At 43.8% G+C, this 13,734-nt stretch overlaps 1 protein-coding gene across 1 annotated transcript; it reads right to left on the bottom strand.

Annotated features, from left to right (window-relative positions):
* Positions 1–3,215: 3,215 nt before the first annotated feature.
* Positions 3,216–13,348, bottom strand: KLRG1 (killer cell lectin like receptor G1). The gene is given in 7 exon segments (XM_069850380.1): positions 3,216–3,278; positions 3,281–3,329; positions 4,964–5,067; positions 6,968–7,029; positions 7,032–7,106; positions 7,842–7,928; positions 13,231–13,348. Coding segments are annotated over 7 exon segments (558 nt in total).
* Between the last annotated feature and the right edge of the window lie 386 nt (positions 13,349–13,734).

Genomic DNA, 13,734 nt, shown 5'->3' with positions numbered 1-13,734 from the left:
TTTCTAGCAGGGTTCCCTGTTCGGAGCTGGCCGTGGCATTGGTCATGGAGGCTGCTGGAGGAGAAGGAGCAGTTTGATTTCTTTCAAACTGGGAACTGGAGATTGAGTTACAGTTTGGGAAACAGGAGTGGGTGTGCCCAATTGCAATTTACAGGCAGGATCTGAAAACAGGGAATGCAAACTCTGGAAACCTTCCTCTTCTACCCACCCTGCTCTTTTGTGCTCTTCATTCCTGGTCCCACCAGGGCTCATACCAGGAAAAGAGGCCAGAGAGTGCCTGGACAATCAAGCCGCTTATGATAATCTGACCTTCACCCTGACAGAAACAGGGACAGTGACATGATGGGAAGCTGACATAAAGTTCAACCCATTAACAGCATGTAACACATTAACCAGTTCCCCAGAGCAGCAGCTCCCCCTGACACAGCAGAACAGAACCTGCGGCCTGGGTCTTGCTTCCCCTGTATGGCTTCTTGTTCCAGGTCAAGTTATTGGCACATCTAGATCAAGTTATTGCTGTTTGCTGGAGTCCTTCCTGGTTTCATTGTGTGAAAATCCATGTAATGCACTGTGATGGGTGATGTTCTCTCACAGGGAGAAATTTCTCCTTGACCATCATCTTTACTGTAGTTACTTTCGTCTACAGCTGGAGGATCAATAATAGCTTTGGTAATTATTACCCTTGGAAGTGGCAATAGAATATCTGTTACTTATAGCCCTAACCCAAACTCCAAAGAATGGAGATCTGTGTTAGAGGATGTAAAGCATAATTTTCAGATTGAGAAGGATGCAGAATAAAATTATTTTCTGCTTGTCCTTTTCCTCTCTTACTATCATCATCATCAAAAGTTTAGTAAGCTCAAAAACTTTGGAGTTAAGAAATTAAGTGCAATGAGTTGACAGAGCTTCAAGGTAGACCTCATTCTGCCCTGCAGTGACCTGCATGGGAAAGGAGAACACGTATTTCTTTGGGACTGCCTAAAGGTGGCTCAGCCTGCCCAAAAGAAATATAACCCAGGAAGATCTGCCTCTCGTGTGAGGGAATTTGTACATGGGATGGTCAAAGCCTTTTTGAACATGACACTTCATATTTGTTTGAATAGATTGGGAGCCGGACCAATTGAACACAAACCTACCAGGAAAGAGGTGCAGATCTGCATGCAGAAGAGGAAGCTAGGGCTCCCCTTTTTGGCATATAGCCAGACAGCTCACACCGCTCTCAAGCCAGCTCCCAATCATTAGGACCTTGGTCAAACATTGCTGTGTAGCCGAAAACTGAAATGTTTTCAGTCTTCTGGGGTGTGCAGGGACAAGATTTTAAAGGCTTGAGAATCCTAGTAGGTACAAATGAACATGCACAGATACTGAACTCACTTTTAAAATCTGCCCTCAAGCTGCTTGGCCGCCATCCTATTCCCAGTAGCAAATTTGGGCCCCAGCAGCCTAATTTCAAGGGTCTCTGCATGGCCTATGTGATTCAGCTTGCAGGTGGTGGCACAGACAAAGCAATGGCAATGAGTGTTTTTGCTCTCTTCCCTGCTATTTCCATCAGCTATGAGTAAAACTGAAAAGGCCAACAGGCTTTCTAGAGCTTCTTCACTAGATATTAAGTGGTTACCTCTAATCTTCTCAAAACTCCTGCAAGATGTTGGTGTGTCCATGAGGAGAGTGTGTTTTAGGGATATCTTTTTCTGTATTTCTCTCAGTGAATCTGAAGTTCTGCCATTTGACATAGCTCAAATGGACAGGTGCCCTAGTTGTGCAAAAAGAGCATTAAGTATCCTGTATCTGAGCTAAGAATCCTGCTGCTTTCACCAGTAGCATCACCTCTGAAGGTCATTTTGTGGCCACCTCTAGGAGGGCCAACTAGAGCCAGTTGCCTAGGATCATGTCCAGATGGCTTTTGAAATATCTCCAAGGACGGAGGCTCCCAAAACCTCTCCAGGCAACCAGCACCAGTGCTTAATCACTCTCACAATAAAAAGTTGTTTCCTGATGTTCAAAGAAAAACTCCTGTGTTTCAGTTTGTGCCCACTGCCTCTGGGCCTGTCACTGGGCCTGTCTCTCCCAGAACAAACACACACCTCACTAACCAGCTGCTTGCCAAGGCTTGCAACTTGCTGTTCTGAGTGCGTTAGATTATAAACTGCAATTCCAGGCCATGGATATATTGATGATAGTAAACTGCAATATAATATACTAGGATAAATAGGATAAATTGGAAACTAATAATTTTTTTCTTCCTTTGTTGGAACAAACCTTTTGTTGGAACAAATCTTTGGTTGGAACAACCCTCTTTCGGGGGGGAGGAGGGGAAAGTTTCCCAGGTATGTGGAAATGCATCCTACTGTCCCACTCTTAATATTCACTCTGGCTTTATGCTGTTTACACTCTTAGCCTGTCTCTGCTCTATTTGAATTGAAAGCTCCTCATAGTAGGGATTTTGTCCACTGCTTCCTCTCTCTGCAGTATGAAACTGCAGAGGTGGAGTTGGAAACATGTTCTTGGTTGACTCAGTAATAATACACAATATAACCGTACTCCTTTGACTCCAGTGGTCCAGCCTCGACTAGTTTGGTTGAAGCTGGCCTATAAAACATGGCATGCAGCTAGCTCCTTCCAACAGAGAGAAGTAATGACATGGGTACTCACTTTTGGCTCAGTGCAGTACTGGAGGTTTATTTTCACTGCTGGATATACAGAAGTTGCAGTCTCATTTCCCCCTCTTCTCTCCCAGTCATACCACTGAGATGCAAAAGGACAGGCTGCCACTGGGGCTGTTTCTGACAGCAGTCTTCATTTTTCCAGTCCTGCTGGCATCAGGCAATGCAGATGCAGGGAATGGAAATTAAACCTGATGCTCAGGAATGGAGGAAAATGGCCAGCTCATGACGATCAGACATCTGAAGACCCAGAATCTGCTGTTGCAAAATTTTGCTTGCCCTTATAGGACAAGTAAGGAAAGACTAGAGCAGGGAATATGTCCCAGTTCTCATCTGGTCACAAACAACAGTACTCAAACAGACGTGGACTAAGAATGGATCTAGTACTGAGGATAACTCCCCCTTATGGACAACAAGCCTGTGCCTGCTAAACATTTTTGTGACGGTGTAGAAAGGACAAGTCCTTGGTCTGCAGCAGAGCTTTGATTTGCAGGACAATGCTCCACTTGTACCACAGATGAGATAATTATAAGATGAAAATGCACGTGAGATTTATCTAAGAGACTTCTCACAGATCCATGGAGCAGGAAATTCACAGCTGGAGGCCTGAAAGTGTGATCTTTCATCAGTACAACACAGTGTTGCACAGGACTGTTAGAGAGGACTCTGTAAGAGACATGAAACGAAAGTGAGACTGAGAGAAAGTGCTGAGATTGTCTCCTGGAGGCAAGAAAGAAAACACATCTGATTTTGAAGGGTGGAGCCCAGAGGAAGTGAAAGAACCCAGTCTCCAAAGGGCAGCTGTCCGAAAACAAAATGTGCCTCAAAATAACTACCTACCTGGAGATTAGACATCTAAGTAATTTTGCCATTGTGAACCCAAATGAGAATCAAACATAGACACAATGCCCTGCAGTGACAGTGATATTCATTAGCATGAGAATGGCAGCGCTGAGAGTTTCATGGAAAGATATAGCTTTCAAGGAATCATAGAATCACAGAGTCAATAGGTTGGAAAACACCTTTGAGATTATCATGCCCAACCGTACCTGTCCACTACTAAATCATAACCCTAAGTAAGTACTTCATCTACGTGTCTACTCAGACATCTCCCTGGGCAGCCTTTTCTAGTGTCCGATAACCCTTTCAGTGAAGAAATTTTTCCTAATGTCCAATGTGAACCTCCCCTGGCATAACTTGAGGCCATTTCCTCCCATCCTATCACCTGTCACTTGGGAGAGAAGACTAACACCCACCTCACCACAACCTCCTTTCAGGCAGTTATAGACAGTGATAAGGTCTCCCCTCAGCCTCCTCTTCTCCAGGCTAAACGACCCTGGTTCCCTCAGCTGCTCCTCATAAGACTTGTTCTCCAGCCCCTTCACCAGCTTCGTTGCCCTTCTCTGGATGCGTTCCAGCACCTTAATGTCTTTGCTGTACTGAGGGGCCCAAAACTGAACACAGTATTTGAGGTGCAACCTCACCAATGCTGAGTACAGACCTATTCCTGCTGGCCATGATGATACAAGCCAAGATGCCACTGGCCTTCTTGGCCACCTGGTCACACGGCTGGCTCATGTTCAGTCAGCTGTCAACCAGCACCTCCACGTACTTCTCTGCCAGACAGCTTTCCAGCCACTCTTCCCTAAGCAAGGAGTTTGTAAGAACAGAAAGCTGGATTTGAGAAGGGAACTAAGCCAAGTGCTAAGAATGCTAACATACTCACAGCAAGAGCTTGAGTGAGTTTCCTTGCTGGAGAAGAGACTATCTCATGGCGTTAACTGCCATAAAAAGGAAAGGGCTAGGCAAAGTCACTGAACCAAATCATAATGTTTTCCCTCATGCAGAATGCTGAGTTTTGTCCAAGTAAAGACTGAGCCAGAATTATGGGTCTGACTTGGGTTAGCACTAGCGAAGCAGCAAAGAGCTAGGCCCTCATAACCCGTGACACCAGCACCTGGGGGAATGAGTGCAAGGTGGCTAAACAAGTAAAGTTAAGATGGACCATATGCTTCTCTGACTGAGCAACTGTGTGGACAGTGCAGGCAGATAATCCTTGGTCCAAGCAGCTGGAGAGAAGTAGAAAGTGAGACACTGACGTTAGTCCTCGTTACTAGACTTTACAAGGTGCAAGGCAGCAAAAAGTAGGCTCTTTCTAGTTCAGCGTCGTACAAGTGACAGTAAGAAGAAAATCTGTCCTTGAAGAAATATCCTGAGATCTGGTGCAGGAACTCTAGGTGTTGTGGAATACCAAGCAATCTGAATTAGCACTGTTGTTTTTAAAACAGAATTAAACTCACTTGGTGCCATTGAATATAGAGCCATCTTCCCAAATCCACCCAGAGCCTGTGCCATTCCTCAGTCCAATCCAGAAATACCCTGTTTGAATTCTCTTAAACAGGTCCTATAAACAGTGAGAAATTACAAAGTGACTAATGAAAGCCAGCTTGAAACTGGATGTAAGGAGAAGAGGACAGACAGTAAGATACATCCCCTTGCCTGACTGTTCCTTAAGAGGTAGACAACACTGCTTCTCCACACCTTCTAATCAGGAAGATCAGCCCTGCAGATCATGCCTGGCATAACAGCTGTATGTACACTCACCAGGAAGTAAGCATGCTTTCAAAGGTGCTGGGCAGATTCTTCAAAGAACATTTATCAGGACAATATATGTGAAACAACTGCAGCCCAGTCTCCTGGAGTTTCCTGCCCAGAGCCTTATGTAGGCATGTTTGCTCTTAGGATTAATATTAATGCTCTACCATACATCTACCTAGCAAGCTAATACAAAGTGTTAACAATTAAAGGTAAAATCAGGGCAGGGCAGGCACAAACAGAATGTATAGAGCCCAGGACCAAAGCTCATTAATGATTCGAACTTTCTTCCTAGGTGTTTTCAATGTTCATTTCCTTTTGCCTAACCTATAACTCCTGTTTACTGTTAAAAGGTGAAGCCTTGCAACAGAGGCTTGGTCTTGAAGTAAATTCTTCCCCGTCAAAAAAAAAAAAAAAAAGACAAAGGCAAGAGTGAGAACTTTGTCTTGTCCACATTTGCAATGAAACCAAACTACAACAACCTTTCAGTGGTATGGCTGAGCCCCATTGCCTCCTGCTGCCAAAGCTTCAGAGAAGACGTCTTCACACAGCAGCATTAACAAAGCTGGCTTGGTAAAGTGGAGGGAAGAGGAGTAGCTTGAGGAACATGTGAGTGCTGCTGGTGGTTTGAAGGTGACTGTGCTTCCCTGGTATGTAAGGAGAGGTTGAATAGTCACAGCCTTTGCAGCACAGGATGTGTAACTGGATAGCTAGGAAAGCCTTTCCTGTGTGGAAACCTGAGCAGAGAACATGGGTAACACTCTAGTAGCAGAGACAATTGTGAGAAAGCAGCAGGACCAGGTAAGCTTTCTTTGTTCAGAGAAATGGATAATCTGGGGATGATGAATATTTCCCAAGGAATAAGGATTTGCCTAATCAGGTGTGAGAGTCTGGTACATAATCCCAGTCAAGCAAAGGTCTGGTTTTGTAAGCCCTCACAGAACATCATACAATGTAACATCTGACAAGGGACTGAAAGCTGTCCGTGTTCATTGGAACTAAAATGCCCTGGCTTGTGCCAAAACCAGATCAAGTATTTCTGCTCTACTTAAGCAGATGTACCTCACCTCCCTAGTTATCAGCTCTACTCATTTCTTTAATTGTCATACACACCCCTGGCCACATTTTCCTGCTGGAAAATGAGCAGTGGAGCAGATGGTTTCTGCTAATTTCACCAGCACTACTGAGGCAGAGAGAGGAAATAAGTGCTGGAAACAGACTGAGAAAGAAATATCCATCCATGAACACTGAGTGGCAAAGGTCACTGAGCAGGAGAAACTGGAGTGGTTGCAGGAAGGAAAAGCATCCCTTTTGCAAAAGAAGCATTTCTTGAGAGTGTTGACAATTTTGGTTTGTAGGCAATGAGTAAAAAGACTGCAGCCTTTTCCTGTAGTCATTCCTATCAGCCTTGTTGGGGCTTGGAGGGGAGCTGGAGAGGGGCAGTGGATAAAGCTGTCTTCCAACAGCCTTCCTAGGGTGATTCTGAGAAGCTGATAATAACCCTCACCTCTCCTTTCTCCCCTTTGCGTCTTTGGCTGCTGGGAACTTTTAAGGTGCATACTGAAACTGAAAGTGCACTGTAATGTCACATTCATAAATCCTTTCTTTCCTTTAAAGTCAAAATATTGCTAGACAGCACTGCTTGGATGTCTGCATCCAAGGTATCTGCAAGGAAATGGAAGTTACTCAAAGAATATGAAAGCCATTACCATTTTACTCCTATTGCTGATCACCAGGAGATGAGCTCCCTGCACACTGCAAGATTCTAGGCCTTCCTCTCCTTGGAGAAAGAGTAGCAGCTCCCTCTGTAGGCTATCCACGGCTCAGGGCAGTGTGAGTGTGAATCACCTGTAAAGGAATCAAAATACCAGCTTTTCTCTATCATTAACCAACAGAAACACACTTGTCAGATAGACTCTTCTGGATAGCTACAATGCAGAAAACCCAAGTCAGAAAAAAATATCTAAAAAGAACACAAAATTTGAGATCCTCTGTGCAATTTCCAAATCTTTGTACAAGAGTCACATACACTGATGCTGGTGCAACCCACTCCCATGCCCACCCCCGGTTTCCTCTTGAACTGCTCAGATACCTGAGAAATAAAATTGGTTGTCTGAAAACAGATGACATTCTGAGTGTGCAAAAAGTGAGGGAAAAGATTACAGCATTCTGTGGGTACAGTGCTACCATGTCACACATCAGGTGAACGGATTTTAAGCAGCAAACAGTAGGCTTTCCCACATCATCTAACATGTTCTGCACAAATGCAAAAGTGTTAAAGACCTTGTATATTTGTTCTACAGTTTGCAACTATAATTACAGCAGACAAGCCTACAAGAACCTCTCAATATGTTTCACTGCTCTTTGCCACAGGATCTGAAACCCAGGGACTACACGAGGAATATATTGTTCCACATATTCTCCATAGGCAATTGGTAGTTAAGGTTGGCAGAAATCTAGAACAGCTTCTGATTTAACCTGCTGTAAGGGAATTTAGTGCCTGAAAAGTTGTTCTTAGAAGAGTCTCCAGTTCTTTGCTTTTGATGTTTATCGCTCACCCTCAGTACCCCTTTGTGCACTTACTCATCTTCCAAATTAAAGCAATTGCTAGGATGATTCTCAGTATCCCAAAGCCTATAGTCAAGCCCGGCACAACTGCTGGCTGAGATGCTGTAAAAGAGAAAAGAAACCACATTGAACAGAACGGATGAATAAGAACTTATGCTGGTTTTATGTAGTTTACTTGTGTCCTGGGCATTTCCACAAGGAACCGAACTATTGAAAGCATCCCTGTCTTTTTACACGTCACTCAACGCTGTCATCACTGTCCCTGCCCAGTCTCCCTGAGGCCTCTCCGTGCCCTTGCCCAGCAGTCCAGGGACCTGTTTCAGCTTAGCCCAGGGAGGTGAGTCTCTGCTTGAGCTTTGCAGCAGAGGTAGCTGTTTCCAGGAACACATGGTTAGCCAGAGTTCTGTCCCTGCAGGGCCACCAGGGATGGCTGGTCCAGCCCCTGAGGTGGCTTGACCCCAAGAGAAGAAGCACCTGTTCCAAGTCAGCCAGAGCCCCCCCAAGAACCACGTGGCACCTCGTGCTGGCAGGAGCCTCCCAGCAAACCTGCTCCTGCCTCAGTGTTGAAGCTTGGGGTGGAAACACAGAGTTGTATTGCTACAGCCACCAAGTTCCAGCTTAAATGCAAAAAGAAACTCAAGTCTTTTAGACCAGCTCTCTCAGCAACAGCACCAGGTTTAACCTCAGCCTCATGTTCACAGGTTTAGATACATGGTTGTATTATATCTTCCCAGGACACTCCCAAGTCAGTCCTATACCCTCATCCACCTCTGCTGTGCTGGGGTAGCAGGATGGGAGGGCCAACCTTAAAGACCTTGAGATGCCCCTCTACACTTACACCACCACCACCTGCTGTTCACTTGTTGCCAGTCCTTGGGGCAGCCTTAAAAGAGTCTTCAGCACAGCCTCCACTACAGTCCAGTACAGCTTCCTTTCAAAGGGTGGGGCAGGACTGCCATGTAGAGATCTGCTGTGTACAGCAACATGTGTTGACCTCACAGCTACACATTGCTTTCCCACTGTTGGACCCAAGAGGCATTCACTCTCCATAAGCTGCTTGAAATCTCAGCACTAAAATCTCTCTCCCAGGTTGAGGACTGGATGACACTGCCACGAATGAGCTTCAGAGGGGTTTGGTTTGCTTGTTTTATTAATCTCAGTATGGGAGCTACACAGACAACAGGACTTCCCAAAAAGCACTAAATATGCAGCTAATGGTTACTTATGTTGAGGAACATAAGTAAGGTTACCTACTACATTCTGCTTCAGAATCTTCTACCCAAATCAGTGGCAAAGACCCCAATGGAGCTCACAAAATCTGAGGTTCCTCTCCCTTGATTACGTCACAAGACCCAAAGAAACATATTTGTACTCCAAAAAAAGCCTAGAAGCCTAAGGAGTGAGAAGGAGGAAGTCTATCTTTAACCAAAGACATTGAAACACATTGAAACGCAACAAACACATTGAAAACTTGGTGGAAGAATGGCTATGATCTGGGTGTCATGGCAATAGCATACAAAATACACAGGGAAGACAAAGGAGGCTATTCTCTGCTCAAGTAAAATTACAGTCAAATTTGGTTAAATAACTAACTGCATCAAAAACTAAAGGCAACAGCATCCCTACAGACCAAGCAAATACTACTAAATGCATAAGGCTGGAATTATTATATGGACTGCCAGATAAGGATGGCAACAACACTCCTGAACTAGCAAAAAAACCCCAGAGCAATGGTGAAGGAAGCACAATGGTGGCAGGCATCAATTAATTGCATTAAATTATACAAATGCCATGTCAGGCCATGATGTTGAGATTGAATGTTTAGACACCATCAACAGGAACCTCTCAGAACAGCAAGCTGGGAAGAAGAGAAAGGTGGGAAGCACAGAAGGCAAAGCAGCTCATGACTCCTCAGGCCCCCTGGCTCACCATGGCTCCATCCAGCACTTTATCTGCCACAGTTAATACAAACACATTGAGATTCAGCCAAGCCAAAAACCACCACCCAACAAAAAAGCACTGTGGTATAATAATTTCAAAATGGGAAACTAGAGGAAAATGAGGAAGTTTGTCAGAGTTTATATATGTAAGCACAAAGGCACAAAAAATATTTGTAAGCAGTATGGGAGACTTTTTTAGAAATCTCTTGGTGGAGGGTGAAAACAAATGTACATCACTTATCAAGAATATTGTGTGTAGGACAAAGAAAGACAACACTAAAGCAGAAGGTGAAGGGACTTCACTTAAAACCAAGAACACATCCTTTAATCATTGGAAGCTTTGTACAAATACAGAAAGCAGAACAGATCAATTTATTTTAATCTTAGAGCGGTTTGCATGCTCACCGGTTTTGAGACCAGGATCTGGTTTTAAGCAATATATTTAGGCCTGCAGTTTTGGCTAAAAGGAGGTTTTGGCTAAAGGACTCTGACGCATGAAAGAGCCTCATTGTAAGTATCATTCTTCTGTCAGAAAGGTCTTACCTAAGGTAAAAATTTTGTTGTGTTTCCTGAAGCTTGCAGGATCCTCTAGTTGCCTCGCTTGTAGTTAAAAAAAGTAGCAGTGTTTGCTTGTTTATTTATTTAAATAATTGTTAAAGAACAAAACCTCATTTCTTTTCAGTTACAAAATACAGAAACACCTTTCAGCTACAGCCTCAGCTTCATGCAAGAGGACAGTGGGAGAACTGAAGGACTAGAACTGGGTGGCTGTTCTCTCTGCCTGCTCTCTGTTCCTTTTGCCATCCGATTAAGCCTCAGTGGAGTCAGCCCGAAGTTAAGGGGTGGGATGGTGCTTCTTTGCAGACTGAAAACAAAGTAAAAGTGGATAGATGTAATTCTTGGTTCTGAGCCTGAATTTCTGAGGATTTACACTTCTCTTGCCCTTCCTCTTTTGCCTTTCAAAGAAGCTATCTCCTGCACCTTCCAGAGCACTGTTCCTGGTTTTGGAGAAACTTCCACAACAAGGCAAATGGCACCACAGTCAGTGAAACAGTTAATCCTTTAGTGCCAGCACCAGGCAAGGGAGCTGGTGCCTCCAGACAATGAACAGAGCAGTTCACCTTCTGTTGTTTCAAACCAACTGCAGTAAAAAGGAACAGACTCGACTCAGTATCAAAGCAAAATCCCTGGGCATTTCCATTGCCAGAGCACTGGGAGAGTTCACTTCAGTTCTTAAAAATGAAAAATTATGCCACTAGATAATTTTAGTAGGAGAAAAGAAAGTGAAATAGGAAAATCATATTGAAATGTTCTATGTGAATTTAAGCCTCACTTTTGAACTACAGTTATCAATCCAGGAGAGTGGTATAAAGAAAAAAATCCATAAATTGGAATTTTCACCCGTTGCAACAGGGAGTCCCTGCATTTCCTCCTTTTTAAAACAGGTTCAAGGGTTTGTGCTTGATCCTCAGCCCCTGGACTACATGTGAAGCTCTTGAGAAGAGGATGGGAGAAATACCTGAGATGAGTTGGAAACAGAGGAAGGAAATCTGAATCGAGCATCTAGAAATATTTCCATGCAGTTGTCTGAAAAAGAGCCTCCTCGACGGAGGAGAGAAGTGTATCAGTGGACATTTAACATAAATATACAATGTTATAACTTCCTAGTACACAAAACACCCCATTAGGTCTCTCAGTGTTCTGGAGAAATTACTATGATGTGCTGCATTCATCTGCAAGAAATGTGACCTGGTATTTTTAGGTTTGGAAGTCCAGATTCATTAAAAAACTGAAAGTTGTTAACATTTTATAATTCAAGTCTTCTAGGACAATCTGAAGAATGTCATTGCACTGTTCCAGACAGCTCCCCTCGGCTTGCGCCTATGTCAGCGTGGAAGCAGCATGACTACATAGGGCCAGTGGGGAGGATTTGAGAAAGGAGGATCCTGTCCTTGGTTATGGCATAGACCTGGTTATAGCTGTTATTACAAGTGTGCTGCATAGGTTAACACTGCCTTAAGTGACTGCTGGACTGACATTTAGGTAGTGTGGCATATCTAAGGCTCTCTGGAAGACAAACAAAAGACAGCCAGGTCAACTATTTTCAAGAAGTTCATGAGAATCAAAACCAGTTCTGGTTCTGTGGTTTGACCAGAGGATTGATCTATTGTGATATACATGTGTGCACAGGGATGACTGGGTAGCAAGGGTCTGCATTTGCAAACAGAGATTAAGTACCTGAGAGGACATCTCTCAAAAGTGATGGAGGTGAGGACAGACTTGACAATAAAGACCTTCTAAAGAAAGATACTTAAACTGTGTTCCTTATGGACTCCTTGCAGAAGAGAGCTGGGAAATAATCAAATAATATGCACAAAAAGTGTGTTCAAAGGTCAGTTTCCTTATTTCAGGCCCTCTGACTTTAGTTCAAAAAGACAAGGGTACACAAAGGAATTTGGAGAGGAGGAATATTATAAAGAAAACTATAAACTTCTCAAGAGGGAACTAGGTAATCTCCACTTTCAACAAGGTGGGAGTGAACACAAATAGTGAGGAATGAAGAGATGTCCCTGTGTTTTCTGATGCCACAGAAGACATAATTTCTGATGAAAACATCTGCAAAAACAAGACTCCTTCCAAACAAAGAGTGTGTAATTACCACATAGGAACTAACGGGTTTCCATGTTGACTTTTCTTCTGCAGTGCAGCAGGTTACCCGGTAACAGCAACAACTACAGATAAATGTAGTTATTCTGATCAGGACATAGAAATCTCAGATCCCATAGTGAGAGTCCCCTTTGCTGTAAATGCTTCGAAAAAAAGCTGAAGTCAACCATTAGTGTCTCAGCCAATGCAACACAACTCCTCTAAAGCACACAGGCGTTTAAAAGAAAAGCGATCAGCTCATGGGAAGAAGCAGCTTACAAAGAGTGATCGCTAAGCACTAAGAAAATCTTCCTGTCTCAAGGCAAAAGCTAAACATTTGCTCACTGGGAGGTACGTAAAACTAGAACAGAGGAAACGCAGGAAAAAAAGTATCACGAGAATTCTGCAGAGCCCCATGGGAGAGAGACTGAATGATCTCATGTGCCCCCTCCATCTCTGATCTCTGATTAGCATACGACTCTCTCTATACTTGCATCTGGCCTGCCCTTCAAAGAAATATTGCTGACAAGCAGACAACTTTAAAACTGCAAATCTCTTTTTGGAGAAAAGGATGCCTGGGTTGAATGCCCAGGAGCAGACACCAAAAGGGGTCTGGCAGAGAGAGGGACAGGAACAACAACGCTGGGTCTCTGACCCATCCGCTTTTAGTACAGTAGAATACAATAATTTCAGATCCAAAGCAACAGCACTGTTGAGCTGGTACTCAAAATCAGTGGCCAGCTCAGAGTGTTTTTGTTAGATCTTGCTTTTGCTCAAAATAAACTCTTTTGTTGAACTACCTCACTCAGCATCCTAACCTCCTCTTTCCCATCCAGTTTTGGCCCTTGGAGGAGGAGTCTGAGAGAATTTAACAGAAGTATAAATTATTTCATCACTAGCATCAGCTGCAGAAGTTTCTGATCTGATTCTCTCCATGCCAAAGCAAAGGGTGTGCATGAGAAGATGTTTCAATCAAGCTGCTGAGCAACAGGGCTCAGCTCCTGTGAAACAGGAAACTGGGGCTACATTCAGAAGTCAAGAAATGTGAAGTAGCAACCTCTGTCTCCACCTGCTCAAATTAACCAAATTTACAATAGAATGGAGAGCACTGGTAGTGCAATAACTTCCACTTCCTTACCTGGTGCAGGATTTCTTAAGAACAGCTGCTAGTGGATGAGATGATTAATCACAAAGTGCCTGGGTATTCTAACTGTTGACAATGTAAGAGGCTATGATTACACTGTCATAGTAATTGTGAGAAAGTACCTCACTCTGAAGAACTCCCTGTCAGGACAAAAAGCAAATAGATAGCAAGAGCACAA

Source organism: Phaenicophaeus curvirostris, chromosome 1, assembly GCF_032191515.1.
Source record: "Phaenicophaeus curvirostris isolate KB17595 chromosome 1, BPBGC_Pcur_1.0, whole genome shotgun sequence".
In the NCBI taxonomy this organism is placed as follows: Eukaryota; Metazoa; Chordata; class Aves; order Cuculiformes; family Cuculidae; genus Phaenicophaeus; species Phaenicophaeus curvirostris.
Note: the sequence above shows the minus strand (reverse complement) of the source record. Positions and strands in the feature narration are given on the sequence as shown.